The sequence below is a fragment of the Ambystoma mexicanum genome, chromosome 5p (assembly GCF_040938575.1).
Source record: "Ambystoma mexicanum isolate Mex_15411 chromosome 5p, UKY_AmexF1_1, whole genome shotgun sequence".
In the NCBI taxonomy this organism is placed as follows: domain Eukaryota; kingdom Metazoa; phylum Chordata; class Amphibia; order Caudata; family Ambystomatidae; genus Ambystoma; species Ambystoma mexicanum.
The window spans coordinates 776,109,328-776,132,342 of NC_090930.1; the positions used below are offsets into that span (position 1 = coordinate 776,109,328).

Consider the following 23,015-nt stretch of genomic DNA (forward strand, 5'->3'; position numbering starts at 1 on the left):
AACTTGTAATAATACAGCAAGTAGAAAGTGCAGCAGATAAGCACATGTATGGTTTGATGGACAAACACATCATTACCTAAAACATTTGAAGGGGCTTCCATGTTTGGCCACCGGAACAAAAAACAAAAATCGTAGCATTCACCTTGAATGGTGAGTATAGGCCTTCCCTTATGACCGTAAAAATCAGCAGACACCAGCCATCTTTTAGTGCCTAGAACACAAGGGGAAAATGAAAGGACAGAGGGGATTTGTGTCGATTACTCGAATAAACCATGGAAGGCCCTGATAATGGAGAATAGTAGGGCTAGAGACCTAATGAAACTCTGATTTGGATGGGATACCCACATATTCTGCACCACACTGAAGCTCTCTGCTAAAACCTCAAAGGAGCATCCTATTCATGAACTCAAATTTCCATTAAATGGTGCTGCACACTATGAGTAGACAAAGAAAAATAAGCACTGACAAAGCTTGTGTGTAGGGATAGGTCTTTGCCAGTCATTATTGGGCCTCATTACGAGTGTTCCGGTCCGGTAAGTCTACCGGCACCGTTGTTACCGGACCGGCATACTTCGAGTTCTGCGAGTGGGTGCCTTTCAGCCCGCCAGGCCTGACCTGGCGGGAGGAACGGCACCTGCTCGCAGACCTTGACAGTAGCACCAGCACCATTCATGAATGGTGCCGGAGCTACCGTCCTCCCCATTCCCATTGTGTCCAATGGGACTCGAATGGGAATGGGGAGTAATATTTCTGGCACCCGGCAATGGGGGATTAATGGGACTGCCGGTGCTGTAATGCCCTGGTGAGTCCCCTTTGCCGGGCGCTGGAAAAAAATGACTCCAGTGGCAGCCGTGCCATTTTTACCGGCACGGCTACCGCCGATCACATAATGAGGCCCATTGTCATAAAGAAAGTACCTTGCCATAAAATGGCAACAGCTGTGACATTTTGGGATAAATGGACATAGGATAGACGTTCCTGGAAAATGCCCATCCGATGCCTATTCACAAGGGAAACTGTTGGCTTTCTCAGTGCTTTTCTACAGGACTTCAGTGCAAGGAACAGATATAAATCAAGTGGCTGAAGGCACACTTGGTTTAGGCATGTTTTATTACACCAGTAGCGTATTAACAGCTGCAATTAAGCCGTTATCTCTCAGAAGACTGCTAAGAAATAACACTGGCAGACCAACGTTTGATGGTACTGCTTCTTAGAACTAGCTCAAAGAGATCTCAGGAGAATATGTTTAAGCAGGGATGTGAAGGTAACGGGTGGGAATGGGCCTAGGGATTTGCTGAATGCGTAAATAGTCAGACTCCCACAATATGTGTGCCCCCCTCACGTGTCCTCTCCATCCCAGATGCCCTCCAAAGCAATAGTTTGGGTGGATAGCTGGTTAGCACCACCTGATAGCAAAAACTACAAATGTCCTCTTTAAATTTACCGAATATAGGAAATGTTATGAATGTGATTAATATTGACCATGGACACTCCATATAATAATGCAAATGTCATTTATCTCAATGGACGTAAAAAGAGAGTAAAAGGGGGGGTGGTGACCCTATCTCTTGAAGCCACAATTAGGTAGATGGTGTGCCTATTGTCAGAAGACAAAGCCGCTGAAACGCTTATTCAAAAATTGTGAGTGTATTGATAACACTCAACGTGTCTATCTAAAGGTAGACAACCAAGTAGAGGAACATTTAGAAAAACATTGAGAAAAACAACTAGAAGAATAACCACTAAATAATAGCAAAAATAATTTTATTTTTAATCATGCTAAAACCAATATAAAAAATACTTTGTTAAAAGGAGAAAAAGCAGTCTTCACAGTAAGTGTAAAGATAAACACAGCAACAGGTATTTTTAACAAAGCCGAGATAGTTTAATACACATGGAAAGTGTTGTGGGGTAAGTACGTGAAAATGGTGCTGTATAAGCACTAGATGTGCAATATCAAACACTAAGGAGTAGAGCACAACTTGATTGAACCAGCTCTTTCAGAAGGAAAACCTATTAGGTATCTTAGGTTTCTTTTTGTGAGATTCGAAATATGTTTCGGCTAGTGGCACCAAAAGAAATCAGGCAATGCACAAAACAGTTGTCTGTTGATGCAGGTATAGTCGTCTTCAGGACAGGAGGAAGGGAACAATATGAAAACTTGATAGTGTTGAGTACTTCTTAATGGCCGTACCTTTGTAAACAAAGAACCCACTACAAAATAAACAAACATGAACACATAAATATATACAAAGTGGCTGTAGAAAAATGCATGTTAAAACACTGACAATGTTACAAGAGCAGAGTCTTCTTTGATAGTGCACATCATTACTATCATCACTGGTTGTGGCCGAGAGACAAGCATGTGGTACTTGATTTTTCATGCATTATAGAGAAGGGTGTATTTGTTTGGACCTTCCAACTAGCAAATATGAAGAGCTAAGAAAAACAACAACATATGTTCCTCTTTGATCCCTGAGGGTGGTGCTCCCATAAACCGGATCTTCCCGAATCTCAAATTAGACATTTATCTTAATGGTACATCTAGTTAAACCCTTTACAATTGTACATCATGTACAACCTTCTATTGGTAGCAGGATGTGTTGTCCTGCGGGAAATGGGTTTCAATATTAAACCCTATAATTTAGATATAAATTGGATTGGGTAACTTCTTTTCTCTACCTGCGTGTACCTATTTCTTGTGATCTGAGGTGGTCCACTCATATAGAACAGCAATCAGTTAAGGCCTTGCAAATCAACCACTCAATCCTGAGATATGCTAGGAATGTAGGTGGTTTCCCAATGGACCACACTGTTGGGATTTACAAGACACAATCTGTGCCATTGCTGACCTATGGTGCAGCTGTGTGAGGGTAATATCCTACAAAGGCAGCCAGGTAAGAAAAAAAGAATTCCTACGGAAAATTATGGAAGTGGCCCAGGGTTATCCAGGGTATTTGCTTCATGAGGAATGCAATTTAACTCATGTCGAAGAACTTATATCACTGCAACCCTTAACCGAGTGGTTACGTTTACGGGGAAACTCCCATCTGTCACTCACCAGAAGCTTGGTGAAGGACGTTATGTCCTCAGATATTAGCAATGTATCCCCTTGGTTAAACCATATTGTCACGGGAGGATAGCTCAGGGGCAACCTGCTCGCCTTGGAAACAAGACGACACGGAGCAACACACGTTCGATCCCCGGGTCTGTGCTTAGAAACCTCTGAGTATTAAGCACGTTATGAATAACCTATAATATCATATTCAATCTTCTTTGCGTACCCTAGGTCTCAAACGTCTCTGTAGTGAAGCTCCATTTGTCAGTAACATCGAAAGAAATCAGTTGGTGAGTGGCTTACTTTCTTGTAAATTCGCTATAAGGAAGAAGAGAGAATGTAAAAGGAAAGCGTCCAATTCTATCATAATAATATCCTTGATGCTCCCAACAAAATAGACTACGCCCTGTGGTTTACATATCTGAATAAAAGGGGAATTTTTCTCTGCTTTAGAACAAATCTGTTTGTAAATGATATTGTCCCATTTTCCCAGGGTGACAGTACTATCAGGCATGAATGTCCTTGCTGCTGGAATAATGCAGACGATTTGCAAAATGTTATTATGTTTTGCCTGGCCATCATGGCATTGAGAAAGACATTTCTCCTCCCATTATTAAGATCATGTGGAATGAGACATGTTCCATCAGTCCTTAGGTTTCTTACATCTGTCGCAGATTTGCTCACGGCGCACTGTGTTTATTCGTATATCGAAAGTGCCCTTCATGTGCACAGTTTTTAATGTAAAATAATTTGTTTAATCATTTAAAACATAATACAACTTACTGAGTTGATTTACCAAGAGACTTCATCAAATGCCCTTCTTGGTTGGTGGCAGTAAACACTTATTTAGCACACATTAGAAAAATAGAAACATGGAAAATAACGAGATACTAGCTATCACTCACCCCTGCATTGTACTTAGTCAAAACAATAATGCAATGTTTTAACCCACCAGAAAATGTTGGCTTCTCTGTAGATTTTCCATATTAATTTGCACTCTTTGTCACAAGATAAAAGGTTGCATTTGTTTGCTGGGATGTTTGCATCTAGAAATGCAGGGTATTTCTTTCATTGGATAGTGTTGCAAGATGTGATAAATTATCACTTTATCAAAAGAGTCACAATCTGATTTCTGTCACCTTCAACATCTTTGCTGGCTCTGGGAGTTATAAAACAATTTTTAACCTATTGATTTTTCTTTTGAAAACTCCACAATCTCTTAATGGAGAAAAATAAAAGCTGAAACTCTTTCCTCTCCCGATGTCCCTTAACTTAGTTGTGAAATACACCTACCGATTTCACATATGGGTCAATGTAGGGGTTGCTAACTCCAGTCCATGAGAGCTACACCCATACTAGATTTTCAGTACACATCAAGACTTTGGGCCCGATTCATGGAATTATTTGTGTGGAAAAAAAGGTACTTGCTTGCTGAACTGCGTGCAAATCCGCGTTTTATCAAATCATGGAATCAAATGTGCTTTACTTTTCCTGGTCTCGCATGGAGTTGAAGCACGCTCGGCACATCTCTGTGAGCCGTGGAGGGCCTCGTGCGATACTCCAAACACAGCTGGGGCATGACTTGCGCAGAGGGCTGGGAAGGGGGCAGAACACCAAAAATGGGGACGAACTTGCTAAAAAGTGGGCGTTCCGAGGGACAGCCTGCAGGCAGTCACTCAAATGCCCACAATTGCACAACACAAGATGTATTCATGGATTCGATTTCCCAACCTATTGGCCAGGAAATGGCCATGCAATCCCTTCATACTATCTGCCACCTGAAGGCAGGAGTAAGTACACTTGCGCATAGGAATTGAACCGCGGAGGTGGCTTTGCATGTCGGATTTCAGGGTATGTGTTGGCAACAGGGGTACAAATCCAACTCAGGGGTGCGCATACACAATGTAGCAGGGTGCAGGAACAGTTTACAGGGGTTCGCAGGCAGATTATTCATGATTTCAACTGAGTTACGATTTTTCATACGCATGTTGTTGGGATGCAGCATACAGTTACAGGGGACCCTGCGCTCGGTCCCCGAGATGCAGGCCTGCTTGTGAGGGACCCCATGCACTGTTTGAAGGGTACGTGTATTTGTGCCAGGGAGCAGACAAAGGTAGTTGTTCTGGCAGTTTTTACTTTGCGTCGTGGCGTGTCGGGGGAGTTCTGGGTTCGAATATGGTTACTTTCTGCAGTAAATTCCATGAATACGCAGGACACACATTTTTTTAATCTGTGCGCAGGCTCGTGCAGTGTCTTTCTTGGCACATGGCCCCTGCAGGATTTCTGCGCACATTTTCATGAATTGGGCCCTATGTAAATAAGTAAAAGCTATAGTTGGTAAGCAAAGAGTCAAAAGATGAAGTAAATTTGACTCTTGTAGACCGGATTTGGTAACCTCTGGGATAATGGTATCTTTTGTAATACCTGTACAATTATTTAACTGCGAAAAGTTGTACCTCCTAGCGCTGAGTGATCATTTTGCTATTCATTCCTGCATCTGTCTAGCTTTCAAGTAGCCCATAATATGAAACAAAGCTTACATTACATTACATTTATAATGACAGTGTAAATGCATCATTTAAAATCAGCCCTATACAACCCTATTTGGCCAAGTCATTTTAGTACTAGCCTACAGGAAAGAGCAGAGTGCTTGCTTGTGGTGCACTCTGTGAAGCTACATTTGCAGCTACTGATGGTCATGGGAGGGTTGAAAATGAAGTGTAAGGTCATTAAGAAGTGACAAGGTGATATCAAGGGCCCAAGAAGCAGTTAGGCGAAAGTGTACTTGGTAGCTGGAAAGGCTCTGCCTTTTCCGCTTATAACAATACATGAAATACAGATTTAAAAAGGAAGGGGAACAGTCATAAGTTGTGCTTGTCTTTCATGCAGGGTCCCATAAAGGTGCTTGGTAGGATATTTGCCAAGTGAGGAGCTAGAGAGAGCACTTCCTAAAGAATAAAGAAGCTTAAATGTCGGTCAAAGGGGGGATCTGTGCACACAGGTCAGATTCTGATTGGACTGCCTTGGGTGGAGAAATAAGGATGGAATGGCTCATGTGAAACATTTGTAGCCACCAAAAGTGGAAATGGAGCAGACATCTCATTGCGTCCCGTTCATTCAAATAAAATACTTTAGCAAGATGGCCGTCACAGAGATGGAAGATGGGGCTCCATACGGAGATCCTCTTCTGTTTCCATGGCGGCCAGTGCAGACAACAGAAGGAGGCAGCAGAAACGGCTGTGGGTGCTGCTGCCATGGAAATCAGGTAAGCCGGGCAGGACTTAAAAAAAGAAGGGAAGGGAGGACAGAGGGAAGATGGTGGGCGGTAGAAGAAGCCATCAGGTTGCTTGGAATGCGGTCTTATATCAGGAGTTTCAGCCTGCATTCCAAACAAACCTGATTGGTTGCTGCCACCACCCCGTGTGCTAATAATCATTAACCGACTTTTGCCAATGTAAAACAAGCATTGGCAATGCTAACAGTGTGGACTTTTGTGTAGGCATGGAAAGGCACTTGCAAAAAACTGCCGTAGTGGTATTAACTTGCCATTGATGATAGCAGCTGTAAAATGGTGTGAGTACCTGTGCATCTAATAGCAGTGCCTGGCAAATGCCTAATACTTATACACAAGCCAAAACTGTTAGTTTTGCCAAAGCTTGGTTTTTAACAGGGCTTCAGTGAAGAACTTGCACAGTGCTTATAAATAAAGTGGCTGAAGGCAGGCCTGGTTTAGACATTTTTATTACACAAGTAGCCGGTTTTTAGCTTCAATTAAGTAATTAATTAAGTAATTAATTCATTAACTCTCAGAAGACTGCTTTGAAAAAAAACACTGCCAAGCATTTCCAGTGCAAAGTTGCTGGTAAGGCTTGATCAAAACAAGGTTTATTACATGCAAAAATGGTCTCAGATGGTCCTGCAGAACCTAACTCCCACAGAACTCATCTTATCTCAAAGGGTTACAGCTTATATAGCAGACATTCCACAATTTAACAATAGAATGCACAATAATGAGTACATTATAATCCCATCACCCTCATTGGCTACCACCTATAGAACATGGTAATCCCCCTATAGTCCCTTGACCAATTGACCACATGTACGCTACCCCCACTGCCTTAGACACGTGGTCCCCTGCGTCATCACTGTCGAACCCTGGCATTTTTGGTGGATTCTTATCATTAGGTTCATATATCTGGGACCATCATGGGACTGCCTGTTACAGACATGATCAATGTAACTTGGCAAGGCCAACTCTGCTTTGATAAGACAATAGGCTTCCTCATTAACTCAGACACCGTGGCACACACGAGCTGCACCCCCGACCTTGTACTAAATGTATTGATATCACCTCCGCTCCTCCTGTCCCAAATGACAAGATGTTCCAGAGACGGCTCCCCCTTATCTGCACTGTCTGCAGCACAAACCACACTATGCTCCTCCGATGCTGCATTCTCATAGGTTTTCCTGAACCTGAACCTTTTTGCCTGTCTGGCACGCTGTACGTGCATTCCAACAGTTTATACGTGGCTCTGCCACCTAAGAGCCAACACTAAAAATGTGTGTTTCCAGAAAGTTATGAGAAGGGTTAGTGGTTGACCGACTTGTACATAGCAATTCTTTTGGGGTGGTGGTGGTATGTTTCCACTGTGCATAAATCCTGCAAACCTTGCACATTGGGCATGCAGCGCTCAGTACAGGTACATTCACATCCTTCTCCACTCGCCCTGTGTCTGTTTTCTGCTTTAACACAGTCAAACACTGAAGAGAAAGCACCCTTTGCAATTACTGGAACAAAAGTGCACGATGTACTACTGCATGTGAGATGCAGCGTGGGCTATGCGTCACCGAGATGCCATGATCAGAGGGGCACAGCTCCGCCTGCAAGCACGTTCCAGTAAATAGCAGGCTTGCTTTCTGATAGAAGATGACCCTGGCCGCTGCGGGTATGGCGTGCGCCGAAAGCTAAAGCTGCCAGATACAGTTTGCAAGCTTTAATAAACCACTTATCCCACGGAACAATGTTACACGTATGACCTTTGCATCCTACCCGAGGGAGCGTGTCTGTTCCTTTTGAAATGTTCAGGGACTGCAGAACGAAATCCCCAATTTATCTCTGGGTTAGCAGAGGCAAGCCAGCTCTCCAATCCCACCGCTTGCCAACAGCCTTGACCCCCCGACCCGTGTCTAAGGAAGAGGAAACAATGTATTCTTCGTGTTAACTCTTTGAGCTGTGACGAATCCACCCAATTTATGTGCGCCGACTTTCATATGCGTGGGGATTTTCTCGAAGGCCCAGGCTGTCGAAATATCAGGCAGACTGCTTCATTTGTTAGGCTTTTAACGTTGTCAAAATGCGAGTTCTTTGGGGAGACATTTTCGTGAGCCGTGTTCGCCCAGGACGCAGCACGATGACAGCCTCTTGTGTTTAAAATGGAATCCCAGACTCCTCTCCTCCTGTCAGACTCGAATTGGAATTCTCTGCACGCCTCATTCCTTTGGTCGTTTAGCCATGTCTCTCACATTTGCCCCGGCTGACTTGAAGGGAAACGAGCCTTCTCGGTAGCAGAGACACCCAAGAGCCGGATGGTATAATCACAGTAAAGAGACCCTGGAGTTTGCCTTAATGGGTGGTTCATCTGATGTGTGCTGCCATTAGAACCTAACCCACGTATGCAGTCTCCCGGGGGACAGTAAAGAGGTTTCTCCAGATTACATGTGATGCAGCGTGAAAGCTAATGAGCAAAAGAGCAGGGAAGGAAGCACTTCAGCCAAGAATGTTCTTTATTATTGTGTACCGTGGAAAAACGATGTATTTTCACCTTCTAGGTGTGACCGGTATGTGCCCATGCTTTTTGCAGCAGTCTGAAAGATACCCATGCAACGACTGCGGCATAGGTGGCCCTACAGCAAGCCCGTTCTTCAAAGCCACCCGATTGAAATAAGGCTTTATGTGTCTTTGCGTGGCAGGGACCGCCTCTTAAGCGTTCTGCCACACTTTGCCTCGATCCTCTTAGATGGCAAGCAGGATTTCTGCAGAACTGTGTGAAATGTCAGTTATAAATGTCAACATATTAACCGAGAAAGGATCGAAATCTGCATGTCAACCAACTCCACGTGTTAAGATGCAGATGAATACGTCATCCATAGCTTCTGCCCCTCCACCTGTTCAATACCACACAGGTGAGAAGCGTTACTCATTAAAGCATCCATAGTGCCCTTGTCCTAGGCAGGTATAGCAGGAGATATGATGTGAGATGATAGGTTATTTATAAATGCGCTTAATACCCAGAGGTTTCTAAGCACGGACCAAGGGATCGAACCTGTGTTGCTCTGTGTCGTCTTGCTTCCAAGGTGAGCACATTGGCCCTGAGCTATGCTCCTAAGACAGCTAACCTCCCAAGATACAATGGGCGGACACGATCTAGGCTGAGGATGGCAAGAGTAATCCAACTAACATTTTAACAATACATGTGCATGCATTAGACACAAAGCAAATGTGCGCTCAATGTGAAGAACACATACACTAGGTTAATATATGCATTTATACATGAAGAATATTAATATAGTAACCATAGGGCATGAAGGATACTAACATAAGCAATATAGAAGCTGAATGCAACATGAACGACATGTGGAAATTACGATGCTGTCAAGTACCAATAAAAAAGCACAATTTTATGCTTCAATCCAATCATGTTTATAGGCAGTTTCAGTGCCCGGGTGTGCTTTAAATTGCACAATTCACTGCTAATACTTTGCCCCAACCCCACACAGCCTCTGAAAGTTAACCCCCATCCCCACTCACCCCACTCACACCCCAAAGGTTTGGTCTAGTTGTGCCACTGGCTGCCACTGCCTCGAAGGTGGAGGATGCTGCCTTGCCGCCACCCTGCAGTTCCCTCTACCTCTCTACCATACCCTAAACCTAACACGAATTCCAAGGCTTGAGTACAGGGGTGCTGAAGCCAAACTGGGGAGGAAGCTCTTCTTCTGAATCTGAATCGGCAAATCCTGAGAGGGTGGTGGAAGTTGATGATAAGTGCCTTACTTCAGGCATTGCTTCTGAAGTAACATTTCATGATTGCTAATGCAAAATGGTGTTACCCTTGCCACTCACTACAAATGGGTTACCTTATCCTGATGAAAATTCACACTGGCGGAGGGCAATTATTCTACTCATTTCTCACAAGCGGTTTCACCTAGAAGGCACACACAGAAAACCATAAACCCATCAGCCTTGCAATATTTAAGAGTTGGGAGCTTTAGGAAATCTATCCTTTTGTGTTACTTCTACACTCTGATCAATGTGTTTGGGATAGTCTGAGCAGTCTAAAACACACCTTTGTCATTTGGGAACCGGAATAGTTTTCAAGCAGGCTCCATTTTACACGGACCCTTGTGCTGCAACACCCTCCAGGACATGAAAGTGTGAAGCAAAGCAGATGCCCCTGCATATGAAATTCACAATACCTGCTGTGCAGGCAGCTGGCACAGCATATTGGCAGGATGTTGCTTCAAGGAAGCCAAGCGTTTTGAAACTGATGAAGATGCTAAAAAATTCAGCAATGTGTACACTGATGCAATCTCCCTACAGTAAAGCAGCGAGGTGCATCAGCTCCTGAAACAGTTGCCTTGATGCGATCCTCTATCGATAACATAGATTTGAAGGGCTACCAACGACAAATTACCACATCCGGCAAACACAATATTAATCCCCTCATGCTATTTACAGCAAATATACTGTTGAGTTGTGTTTGTTTCTGTTATACTATGTATGCATTAATAAACATCCAACTAGCTCAAAAGAAATATGGCAGAAACAGGGGTGGAGTGGCCTATAGTGAACTCTGGAGATATGTCAGTAGGCCTCTGCACCCTGGGCATCTTTTGTGTGGTAACCTATTTTATTTTCAAACTTTCTCATTGCAAAAATAAATGTGTAATTTTGGGACACTCTAAACATTATTTCCAGGGCCTCCTTTAGTTCCCAGTCAAGGCATGGGCACAAAGGAGGTACAAAAAGTGCAACAAGGGTCTATTCGGGTGAAGTGTCAAGGTTGTCATTGGGAGCGATCAGACAGAGGTTGTTTGAAAAGCAGAGTCTTCCTATGTTTTCCAAAGTGCAGAAGCATGAGGATTGTGGATATGCTGTTCCAAAGTCTGGTAACACATGAGAAGAATAGCTGTTTCCTAGTGTTCATCTTTTTTTCAGTTTTCTCCTTCTAATCTGCAGTGAGTTAGCTCCTAGTGCCTCACTGGCCTCTGAAGATGGTGAGCATTTCTGGCCTATATGCCAGACGAATCACCATGGGCAAATAAGTGCACCTACCGTAAAAAGGTAGATCATAATACCAAACTAGATTGACATTACTCTGTATTACCCAAATTGGTTGTTTCAAATTATTGACCGTATGGTACAAGTGGCAGAATTCGGCTAGGACCATTTGGTCGTTTTTTGAAACGATCAATTTGGGTAATCACTACCAAACATGGGGAGCGGGGGTTGCAGGGTTGTCCCTCGCTCCTCATGTTTGGTAGTGATTGCCTTTGGGGATAGCAGGGGTGTCCCCTGCTTTCGGTGGTCTGGAGGCGACGGACCAAAAAAAAAAAGATAAGCTGTCCCTGCGGTGTCAGATCCAACCAGTGTAGGAGGGATGTATCCGATGCTGCAGGGTAAAAACTTCCACAGTTGGCAAAAAGGTAAGTAGGGGTCGGTGGTGGGGTGTGTGATGGTGGGTGTTTTTTTTAAAATTGGGGCCGTTTTGACCATGGCAAAATTGGCTTTGCTGCCGAATTGACCACAGTCAATTTGGACGCAAACAATTGTGCCATGGCCAAAACGTATACAACACATTACTCACTACCTTTAATTGGCCCTACAACATGGATGTTGACTCCAGGCCTCAAGGGCTGCAAACATATCAGGGTTTTGGGATAACCCTCATTAATATTTATGAGGCACATTTGCATACACATACTCTAAATGCACGTAGATATACCTTATGAATATTAATGAGGGATATCATGAAAATATGTCAGGTTTGCGGCCCTCCAGGTCTGGAGCTTCATGCCTCTCACTTAGAAGTTTGCAGATGAATTTTTCAGCTTGTGTTCCTGAGAGAATTGCTTCTGAAGATGACTTTGTTGTGATGGCCAATGGAGGCTCTTGTATGCAAGAAAACGTTTTAAAATGCAATCAGAAATATCTCTGTTGATATATGGTCGCTACAGACTGGTTTCATATGTGTTCATTTTAGCTCATTTACATTAGAAGAACCATTTCCCCTTCATGCAAGAAGCAGCGGTAGTTGTAAATTGCTTCTACACCATGATTACGGACTCTGTTGGTGTAAACCTTGGTGGTACTTTAATTAAGCATTATCTATTGTGAATTGATATTTCTGACAGGTTGCTAATCCTCTGCGCAAGTGAAACACTGCCACTGAACACAATTCCACTGAGAGTAAACTACACCAATGTACAAATGAAAAAATGTACATTTCTCAGGAAAGATTCTGCTGCTACAGCAACAACTACTTTGTCATTGCCTGAGTGTTTGTCACCCATTACTGGACGACATACCATGCAGTAGTAGTTGGTTCTGATTTTACCCTTTTTAGAACCAGCCCAGGGCTGATTATATGTTCTGTGGCAGTTTCCAGGATCCTTAATATATTTAACATGAATTACTGGATGTGATTGACTTAGCATTGGTGATAACATATTTAAAACACAGCATGATTTTACCATCAGTGGCAACATAATGGCATGGCTTTAATCACAAAGTGACATTTTCTTCTTTTGTGATTGGTGACATTAATGGTAATCTTGATTGATATTATTGTACATTATAAAATATCAGGACAACTAGTATTAGCTCATAAGGCAAGGGAAAAGAGAGAGTGTGTCTTGCATACTTAACTCTATGCCACTTATACACATCCAGGCAATGATTTCCTTTGCTCCGAGCTTCATAGTCACTGGTTAGTAATTACAAGGAAGTTCAGCTGGAGGATGTGTGGAAAATGCATTCATATTTTGAGATTGTGGGTGTGAGGAATAATTGCTAGACTAATGGTAGAATTGGAAGATGTTGTTAAAGTGAACTGGAAAACCATTGACATTTTGATCAAGTAGCAACATGCACAACGGACAGTGAAATATGTTACATTTTGCCTTTCTGTGATGAGGAATGTATTTTAAACCTATGAAATGACAATTGTTAACAATTTGGAAGCCACGGGTCTATTTGATATATACTACAGTGTTTCTTCAAGGAAGAGCTGTCATAATAGGCTGTGACTTTGGAATCATAACGGAAATATATTGAAGTAAGTTCACGCTGGGTGAATGAGTTTATTAGTCTGGACCACATAGGGACCACATAGGGTCCAAACTTCTCAATTATGTATCTCATATTTCACCCATTTCACGTAAGCCAAGTAAATGAAAGCCATTTCGTAAAAAACATGTAACACAAACGACCCATTGTAAAGAAATTCACTAAAATGTGGCCCTTTGTTCTCAATGGTAAAATCACTGAAATTTGAAAAAGGGGTGGAGAAACTTCGAAAATGTTTTTTTAAAAGAAAATAATAAATTGTAATGAGGAAAAAGACATACACTGAGAGAGACATTTGAAGGAACATGAAATTAACACAAGTTGAAAGAGAAGAAAAACGAGGGGAGAGTCAGAAGAGACAAATGGAGGGTAACAGAGGTGCCAATAGTAAAATAACAAAAAATAGCAAAAAAAAGAAAAACAATTTGACCATGTGATGGGATGACTTGAAGTGAAATGATCAACAAAGCCATTTCAATGTGATACCATACGTTAATGTACCTATGCCAATACAGAGGACCTAGAATGTAGCAAAACAGAGAGGGAGTTTAGCCAACATAACTCAAGAAAAAATCCAAGATGATTGATATTATTAAGCAACATTTGAAAAGTGACCTGATAGGGCATTGTTACGTAGATATAAGCAAACTTGTGCAAAGATGTGTTAGCACATCAATCTGTATGTAATAAAGTAGGTACTTATTTTATGATTATTAATATATATTGACAGAACCCACAAGGAGACCATTCAGAAATAATTGCAATAATGTTTTTGTATCTTTTAGAAGATTGGTATATAAGTCATCCTAGCACTCCTGTGTTAGTGGCAGGAGATCTGGGAGTGAGAGGAGTGATTTGAGGACACAGATTATTGGGTGGCATAGAAAATTAACACAATGAAGAATCTGGCAGAGTTTATTTGAGGAATGGAGTTTGATTCCACTAAATGATCAAATAAGCGATAATGTACAGCAGCATGCTACATGGTACAGTGGCTAGTCCTCTCTGGTCCTTGATTATATGTTTGTCAATAACAAACTCTTTGAGATTTGTGAAGATTTCCATAAAGGTGATAATGCCTTTGCAACGAAAATGGAAATAGGACTCACATTGTGCCCAAAGACTTAGTAGTAAATGCTGGATGAAATCGCCTGAGATGGACAGATAATAATGTAGATAATGTTAATTATAATATAGAAATATGTCTTAAGAAATCAAATTTTCCACAAAAAATATTGTATTTGGTTGATGCAATACAGTTACAAATTTCTCAGGAGGTACAGCCCTTGTTTCTTTGGATTCATGCGGATCAAGTTGGTAAGCACTGTTTTGATATTGCTGTGAAGAGACAAAAGCAGTTTAGTAATTAGATAATTTGGATAATTTGGACTATTAAAAAGAATGAGAAAAGTATGGATGAAAAGGGTGTACGTATCAGAAAGGAAAAACAAAGAATGAAAAATTGTGGGAAAGATTATTGTTATCGATTACATAAGCAGGATGATGAAGCCATGATTAGGATAGTCGCTGGAAATCAATATGCACATTTTTGGGGATTAATACCATCAATGCAAACAAAAGAAGAACAGGTAAATCCTATACAACAAGAAGTGTGGGTATAGTATTTTTTCCAACTGTATAAAAGAAAAGGAAATGAAAAATGTGCACAAATAGGTAGTTGGTTTATGAATTTTGAAATTGAAGATGTGGAAAAATTGATTATGCGTGCTAGTAGCTCCCAAGCAGGAGGCCCAAATCTCCTGTCCAATATTGTGTTTAAAAAGTCCCCCGCACTTTGGTCTGGAATATTGTTTATCCTGTTAAAAGAGATGATGATGACACAGACGACTCTGAAATCGGGGAAAAATGCTTATGTTGTCCCTGTGTTCAAAAAAGGTAACAGAATGTCCCCAGTAATTATCGTCTGGTAGCCTTAATGGATGCAGACTCAAAGATATGTGCTGGTCTACTCGTAGAACAAATAAATGAATGGGTGGTGGAAAGCAAATACTGAGCAAGTAACATACAGCCATGCAGAGCAATATAGGCACAGATTGTAATGGATTTCTTATAAGATGTATCCAAAAATGGGCATTGGGCAGTAGAATGCTGACCTATGTAGTATAAATTGACCTGATTATGGCATTGATCTAGTGGATTGGGATATTTTATGGAAGAATTTAAGTAAATGAGGCTAACATCTGGTTTATTGTCAATACTGATATATTTATATGAGAATACAACTGTGCTGTCTAGTCTTAACAGTGACAGTGTGTTGTCCAGGAGGGTGGAAACTCAGATTGGTTTGTGACAGGGATGTGTTTTGATCCCCTGCTTCTTCAACCTCAATGTTGGTGATATAGGAGAGGCGTTGGAGGGGGCTGTATTTGTAACACCAAAGATTGGTAAACCCAGCTTTCATGGATGGCTAATGCAGATGATTTCATTCTCTTGGACAATACACCAGTCGCTCTGTGATATCTTAATAATGTCTTTGCAAAGTATATGGAGGTTAATAGGTTAGAAATGAATGCATCAAAGACACATGTTATTGTGTTAGTCATTTTGCTTGGTTTGTTGAAGATATTAGGTTGACAATAACAGATAAAATGACATGTTTCGGTCTTGATGTGACAACTAATCCAAAGAAGGCCTATCATATGCATATACTTTTGAAAAAAGCTTGAATGGTGGGTACCCAAATGGCAAAGTTAATTTTAAATATGGCAGATTTTAATGATTCCAGTGTTAAAGTCTTATATAGGCAAAGTAATACCAAAGATGCTTTATGGTTTCGACATACTTCCTGTTTGAATCTTGGCAGAAATGGATTATTATGAAGCAATTCTGTCGAGAATATTTTTGTACTGTTTGCCTAAAAGTGTTCTGATTGTGTCAATATGGCATGAGCTAGGTTTAAATTTTTGAGAAGCCCTATCAAATGGAAGCAACTAGCACTGTTTTGTAATTTATTAACCTCCCCTATGGATAGATTGGGCCTCATTATAAGGTTGGAGGAAGCCTTGCTGATAAAACCGGCAAGACTACCTCCAAACAGGCATGAAAATCCGGCACCTGTGAATGGGCAATTACTGGGGTATTCCGGCCCCGCTGGACCCGGTAATTGCCCTTTTGTGGGTGCCGGTATACCCCCATTCCCATTTCAGCCCCATAGGGCTCAATGGGAATGGGTATGCCTGTAGCACCGGCACCGTTCATAATGGTGCCAGTGCTACAGGCTTGCTGTGCTCGCGGGTGCCTTTCATTCCACCAGGGCATACCTGGCGGAATGAAAGGCACCCGCGAACACAACTCGAAGTTTGCCGGTCCGGATACAACGGTACCAGTAAGCTCATCGGTACCATTGTATCCGAACCAGCAACCTTGTAATGAGGCCCATTGTATACTGAGATGGGTAATATTGACTTGACGGGTATGAAGACACCATTGGATGATTTTAGAGAATATTGTTTAGGGATACTGACTGAAAGGGACACTCATTTTGAAATTCTTATTGCATATCCAAGTAAAGTGAAAACTTCTGTTCAATTGTTTGATTGGAGAGATACCAGAGAGACTCTCATGAAGTTCTCTCTCTATGGTCATTCAGGTCTATGTCATATGAGGATAGGTGTATTGGAACCTTATTTGAAAAAGTTTCCAGATCGACGGTGGAGAGATTGCTTCATGAGGTTTCATTTTAATGTTCTTCTAACAAATGAGATACTACGTAATAGAGGGAGTTTTCTATTGGAAGTTGCACATTGTAGATACTGTAATTATCTATATACCAGGGAGAATTTATATTATGTTTTATTGGTGTGTCCTGCCCTTTTACATTTATGGATTTTATATTTTGGGAAACTTGTTAGAGACCTGGCTATTCTAGAGACTAGAATTGTATGGGGCAAAATGTTAGAGGGGAAATTATGTGCACTACCTCTTGCTGTTATATGTTTTTTTTTTTAAATGTCATTTTATTTCATTGTTGGTATTGGTGTATCTCAAAACGAAATATTCTTGTTTTTAATTTATTTTTAAGGGAATATTGTATGAATTTAAAGGATGAATTGGATTGTGACAGAATATGGTTATTGATAGTTTAGTAATTTTGTGTTGTATTTCAAAGGTTTGCTTAAACCAAATTTAATTCAATAAATAATAATAACCAATCTATAGTCAAAGGGTTGCTAATTTTGACGTTGGAATCATTGGCATTGTTTTCTATTTCTTAAATATTGCTACTTTTTCAGTGGGAAGACTGTCAGAATTGATTTTGTGTCATTCCTCTGGCCATATGCACATTATATAATTTAGAAATGTGTGTAGTCAATGACACAGAATAGGTATCAAAGTATCACCATTTACATTCCTACACCTGCCGACTCTCCAAGATTGTGGTTTTTTCTTAATTTACACACTTTGCAACACATCAAAGTAACAATGCAAGAGCTGTAAAGTAGGTTCTAAATCCTAAAATGTTTTAATGTTATCACGACAAAAAAACTCAGTATTGAACCTGTGTTGAGTCATTCCCAAAAGCCAAAAGCCAAATTCATATTAGTCTACAATAGCTCACCGTATGTTGGCTTATGTGAAGTGGATCGGTGACAGTTGATCAGATGCTTTGAAACCGAGATCAAAGAACAGACTTTTCATTAATCTTATCAAGGTAGATCTCACTTGCTCCGTCTGATTATGCTGCTCTACAAAGATATGCTTCAGGTCAAATATCTTAGTGCTTTGTGCGTATGAGATTTGTTTAATGAAAATTAGATAAAACCACATGTCTGTATTCCCTTAGAATGTATCTTCCTTTTCCTACATCTTGTACATTCATTTAGAAACCTTAATCAGTGTCTTTTAGGTTTGTATGATTCCTTTCGTTAATAAGGATCAAAAGGATTTTTTTCAGAAAATGAAGACATGAAAAAATATGCTATACAAAGGAAATGTATCAACTTTAGAAAATCATTCTTTGTAAGATTTTCATCTTGAACCAAATCCCATAGGTAACCAGAACCAATTTTGTTATTTCCTTCCAGGGTACCAGTCTGTCTTACCAAATCAACAGCAGGGGTTCCAGGGACTCATCGGGATGCAGCAGCCTCCCCAAAGCCAGAGTATGATGAACAATCAACAGGGAAATCAGGTGCAAGGCATGATGGTCCAGTATCCAACCATGTCTTCTTATCAGGTAATCATCAGAAAACATCATTTAAGCTGTCTGACAGTTTGCAAATGGAGCACTGATATACAATAATAATGCATGCAATATAATAAGTAAGCAACATTTGAATGTCCATTATGTTTTAATTTATAAGTTGATAAAACTACTATCCCAACTCTATTGTTCTGTGATAGCGGGTGAGATATTACATTTTTTACAATTGACCTCACTACTATCAGTTGTGAAAACATGCTCTTGCCTTTGTTTAAAATGCAGCACTGATGCAAAGGGAATGAATGCAGAGAGAAGAGGAGCATAGCAATTGGGGGTGGGCCCTGTGGCCTATCAAATAGTAAAATCCTGTCAGATTTTCAAAAGAACTGCAATTCATGAGCTTGAGAGTTTTAGTTAGTATGAATTCCTAAAGACATGTGAATGTTTGATGGCAATTCCCATTACCCAAGTAGCCTTTTGTAGGGTTGATAAATCAGGGCTCAGTTCAATATAGTAAAAAAACAATTTAGTGTCAAGTACTTCTGTCAACTTGTATTGTCACAGTGAAGTCACAGTTTGCACTAGGAACAGTAGACTAATTATGAGCAGTGATGGGAAGGCATTCATCACGTTTCACTTAAAGTGAACAAAGCTTAGTATTTAACATCTAAACACACCCTACCACAAACGGTGATGTTCAGTAATAGTATTTAATATTACCAAAGTCAATCGTTATCCACCATACAAGGATAAAGATATGAGCCGGCTTGGCCAGGATTCAAACCTGTGACTGCACATTTCACACATATGTCAGAGGGGAAAGCTTAACATGTGGTTCTCTTACCTTGATCTCTATCTGTGGTTAACCCTATTATACAGCACTGTTCTTGGATTATAATTCCACCTCATCCCTTATCATTGCTTATCCAACTGCTCAATTTACATTTAGGGGTCTCTCTCTCGCTCTCTCTCTCTCTCTCTCTCTCTCTCTCTCTCTCTCTCTCTCTCTCTCCTTCCGATGAATGTAAATTAGAAGACTTGCCCGATTCACATAGGCCGTTGATACATTTGTCTGGGTGTTGGGTTGTAAGATGCTGCTAAGTATGGAAATTGATATTATTATTTATTCTTCTAAAGGCTGTCTGTATTTATAAAGCCACAATGTTGGCACACATATGCAGCCTAACCATTTGGAATATTGTCATTTCTCTGATCAACCGTAAATTCTACTCAAGCTCTGAAATTCCACTTGTAGCAATTACTGAATTAACTTTTAATAAGCTGTGAGATTGTATGCCAACTTAATCAGAAAAAATCCACTTATAGGCAGAGGCCAACTATTGGCATTTCAAAGGTGAAGCAGAGGCTTCTTTTTTTCTTATTAATTATTTAAAAATTATGACTTGCTGTTTTACTGTCTTCAGTTCACTGAAACAAGGCAGTCATCATGTCGCCCTATCCAACGTCGTATTTTACCATTGAAGTCAATTTCTATAAGTTATTTTCTTGTCCTAATATTCATAATGTGTACTTGTGCTGTCTTTCCGCTGTAATGTTCTCTTTCAAAAGTCGTTAAGGATAATGTAAAAATATAATAGGATATAGTTATTCTGAGTTTGTTAGCAGTTGGCATCTAAATGGCTGTAAAGGATAGCCCAACATTGTCTTACTGTATGATTTATGTTGTACACAATGTATGATTTCTGCTTCATATACCCCAGGTACACCTTATATGGCAACTGTAACCCAGGTGCCAACTAAGTGTCATTGTTTCACCTCATATGATGGGGTTCAGTACCATATGCTTGGGGATTTAGTTTGTGCTTATTGTCATCCCTCTTGTGGGATTTCGCCTCATATTCCCAGATGTAGCTTTGTATACTCTTATTCTAGCTCCTTCACCCAGCAGCATCCTCGCACAGGTCCCACAACACCACCTGCATCCATAGATCAATGTTAACACGCACACATCACTACTCATGTCAACTCTCAAACTTGCTTTGCTAACTGTGGCTCCTGTTTCCATGCCACGGATAGGATCAGACAGTTATCACTAGCACTGGCCTGAACGGCCATGTGGCACTGCCTTCTACTGTCCCTGAGCCCCGTCTCAGTTCATGAGACAACAACAGAAAGGTACACAGTCACTTAAGGAACCCAGCATCATCTGTGTCCCACGTCCATCCTTATATTGAGCTCAGTTACACTGCTTGGAGCACACAACACAACCCCCAAGCACAGACACATATTTTGCCCTTTTAATGGTGTCTGTCCTCCTGCTAGCGAAAACAAATGTGACCCCTGCAAAGGTAAATGGTAAAATGTTCTTTAGACACAGGGGCACGCATTGTGCAATCCGTTCACTGTTTTCATGATTTGCAATCCAACATTTGTTTTACTCTTATCTTCCTTTTCCTAAAATGACTATTCAATAAAGGAAATTGAGAATGCTACATGACCTGCCTTGCTAGCATGCCTTTTTGTTGACACAGCAATTCCCTGGCCAGGTTCCTCATAAAAAAGGATCATATTGTCAATGAGGCCATCCTGGCTGTGAGCTGGTAAAGAGAAATGCTACTGGATTAATCCTTCTAAATAATGCACAGGCTAGACGTAGAAAGGTTAGATTGGGTCCATTGAATTGATCTTATTTTGCAACTTAGGTAAGCAGCACCAATTATTTCAGATGTCCATAATGTTAATTGTTGCATTTTCAGTTTTACAATTGTTCCTGTATTGATAAGAATCATGTCTCACTGAAAGTAACACCCTCTGAAATCTTTTGTGTAGTCCTTACTTCATGCAACATGTATTACACAATGCAGGACAGTGCTGTAATGTGTCTCTCACCAACTACTCTATTTTATGATAGTGCAAGTGGAATAACCACGTGCACTATTGTACAAGAGGCAACCTTGGTCTTGTTTTATCATTTTCTGTTAATAAGGGCAATTATGTTTTAATGTGATGATAGTTTTAATATAATAGTTGTCTATGCAGGGAACATTTGTCAGGGTGTCAGATTAGAAACAAGAAAGACATGGGTGTTATCGAATGACAGAAACATTGTTTGTTCTATACAGTAGTTCTAGCATTGCATTGACTGTGATGCACCGAAATGTCACTAGTGCTAATTCAAGATATATAATCATTAAAAAAATTCACACTATGACTATGTGGTGTAATTGTGTATAATATATAAACATCATTTAAACACATTTCAACCTGTAACCCCGTAGTCTAATTGTGTATATGATAATTACAGGTGCCAATGACCCAGGGATCTCAAGGAATGCCACAACCATCATACCAACAGTCAATTATGCTGCCAAACCAATCAGGTCAAGGAACACTTGCAGCCAATGGAATGCCTGTTTATTGCAATGTCATACCTCCTTCTCCACAGAACAGTTTAAGGTTGGTTGCTCCACATTGCCCTGCTGGAAGTGTTCCAGTTATATCTGCCAATTGCAGGACAAACTGTTCAAATATTAATACCACAGGATGGCAAGTTAAATACTAATTGACGGACATACACAAATTTGGTGCATTTCAATGACAACAAACCTCTGGCCTTCTAAGAATGAAGAACTCGATGGAAAAATCAGTTGAGAACTCAAGTATTTATGATGCTCAAGTGATTGCTGCTGGTCTACTGTAAAAAGTAACACGATGTTTGCTGGTTAATGGTGCATATTTTTGTCATGTCTGCTAGATCTGCCTTTATAGCTTAGCTAGTGACATGAATTCTTTGAGGTAAGATTTTTTCCTACCACTGAACACCACTGTGTAGATTGTAATATCCCTAATTTGGATTAGTTTTGTACTTTGTGTTGAGTTTGTGAAAATAAAGTATTTAAATTTAAATATATATACATATATATAACGATATATGTGTATATATCTATATACACCATACAATCATATTGTACCAAAGCTGTTATGGGGAAAAAGATTTGACGAAGGGAAGGAATAATTTATATACAATATAGAGTTTTTTATGGATATATACTGTATTGTAGTGTTTACTCACAATAAAACTATTTGACCTCAAGAAGAAAGGTCATATTTCTATCAAATGCTTTGCCTCTTCTTTAATTATTGTCACATGCTTATTTGATTATTGGTATCTGTATTGTAATAAAGGATGTGATGTGTTGATATCTGGTTCACTGAATGTGAGTGGTTAGCTCTACATCATGAACACACCCTATTCAAAGGAGTAGGCTTTTAATCCCCATCACAAAGCTACTTGTTCATTTGGTATATCTATGAATCTGCTCAGATTTGGCAAGCCCTTAATCCAGGAATGTGCCTTTCTCTGAGGTTTGCAGACATCTTTTGGGATATGATGAGGGTCTCAGGATCCTTATTTGTGTCACAGTTCTTAATAGTTTGGATGGGTTTGAAGGCCGAGAATTAGGATTAGTCTTGTAGAAAAATGGTGA

At 40.5% G+C, this 23,015-nt stretch overlaps 1 protein-coding gene across 6 annotated transcripts in view; it reads left to right on the forward strand.

The window, feature by feature from the left end:
• The window catches only part of ARPP21 (cAMP regulated phosphoprotein 21), a 443,564-nt gene extending 420,918 nt beyond the window's left edge, over positions 1 to 22,646 (forward strand). For all 6 annotated transcript variants that reach the window (XM_069613189.1, XM_069613192.1, XM_069613193.1 and 3 more), the window contains 2 exons: positions 18,449 to 18,600; positions 21,833 to 22,646. In XM_069613189.1, the coding sequence (XP_069469290.1) occupies positions 18,449 to 18,600; positions 21,833 to 22,090 (410 nt within the window). In that variant the 3' untranslated portion in view covers positions 22,091 to 22,646. The remainder of the gene's footprint in view (positions 1 to 18,448; positions 18,601 to 21,832) is intronic.
• The last annotated feature ends 369 nt before the right edge of the window (positions 22,647 to 23,015 follow it).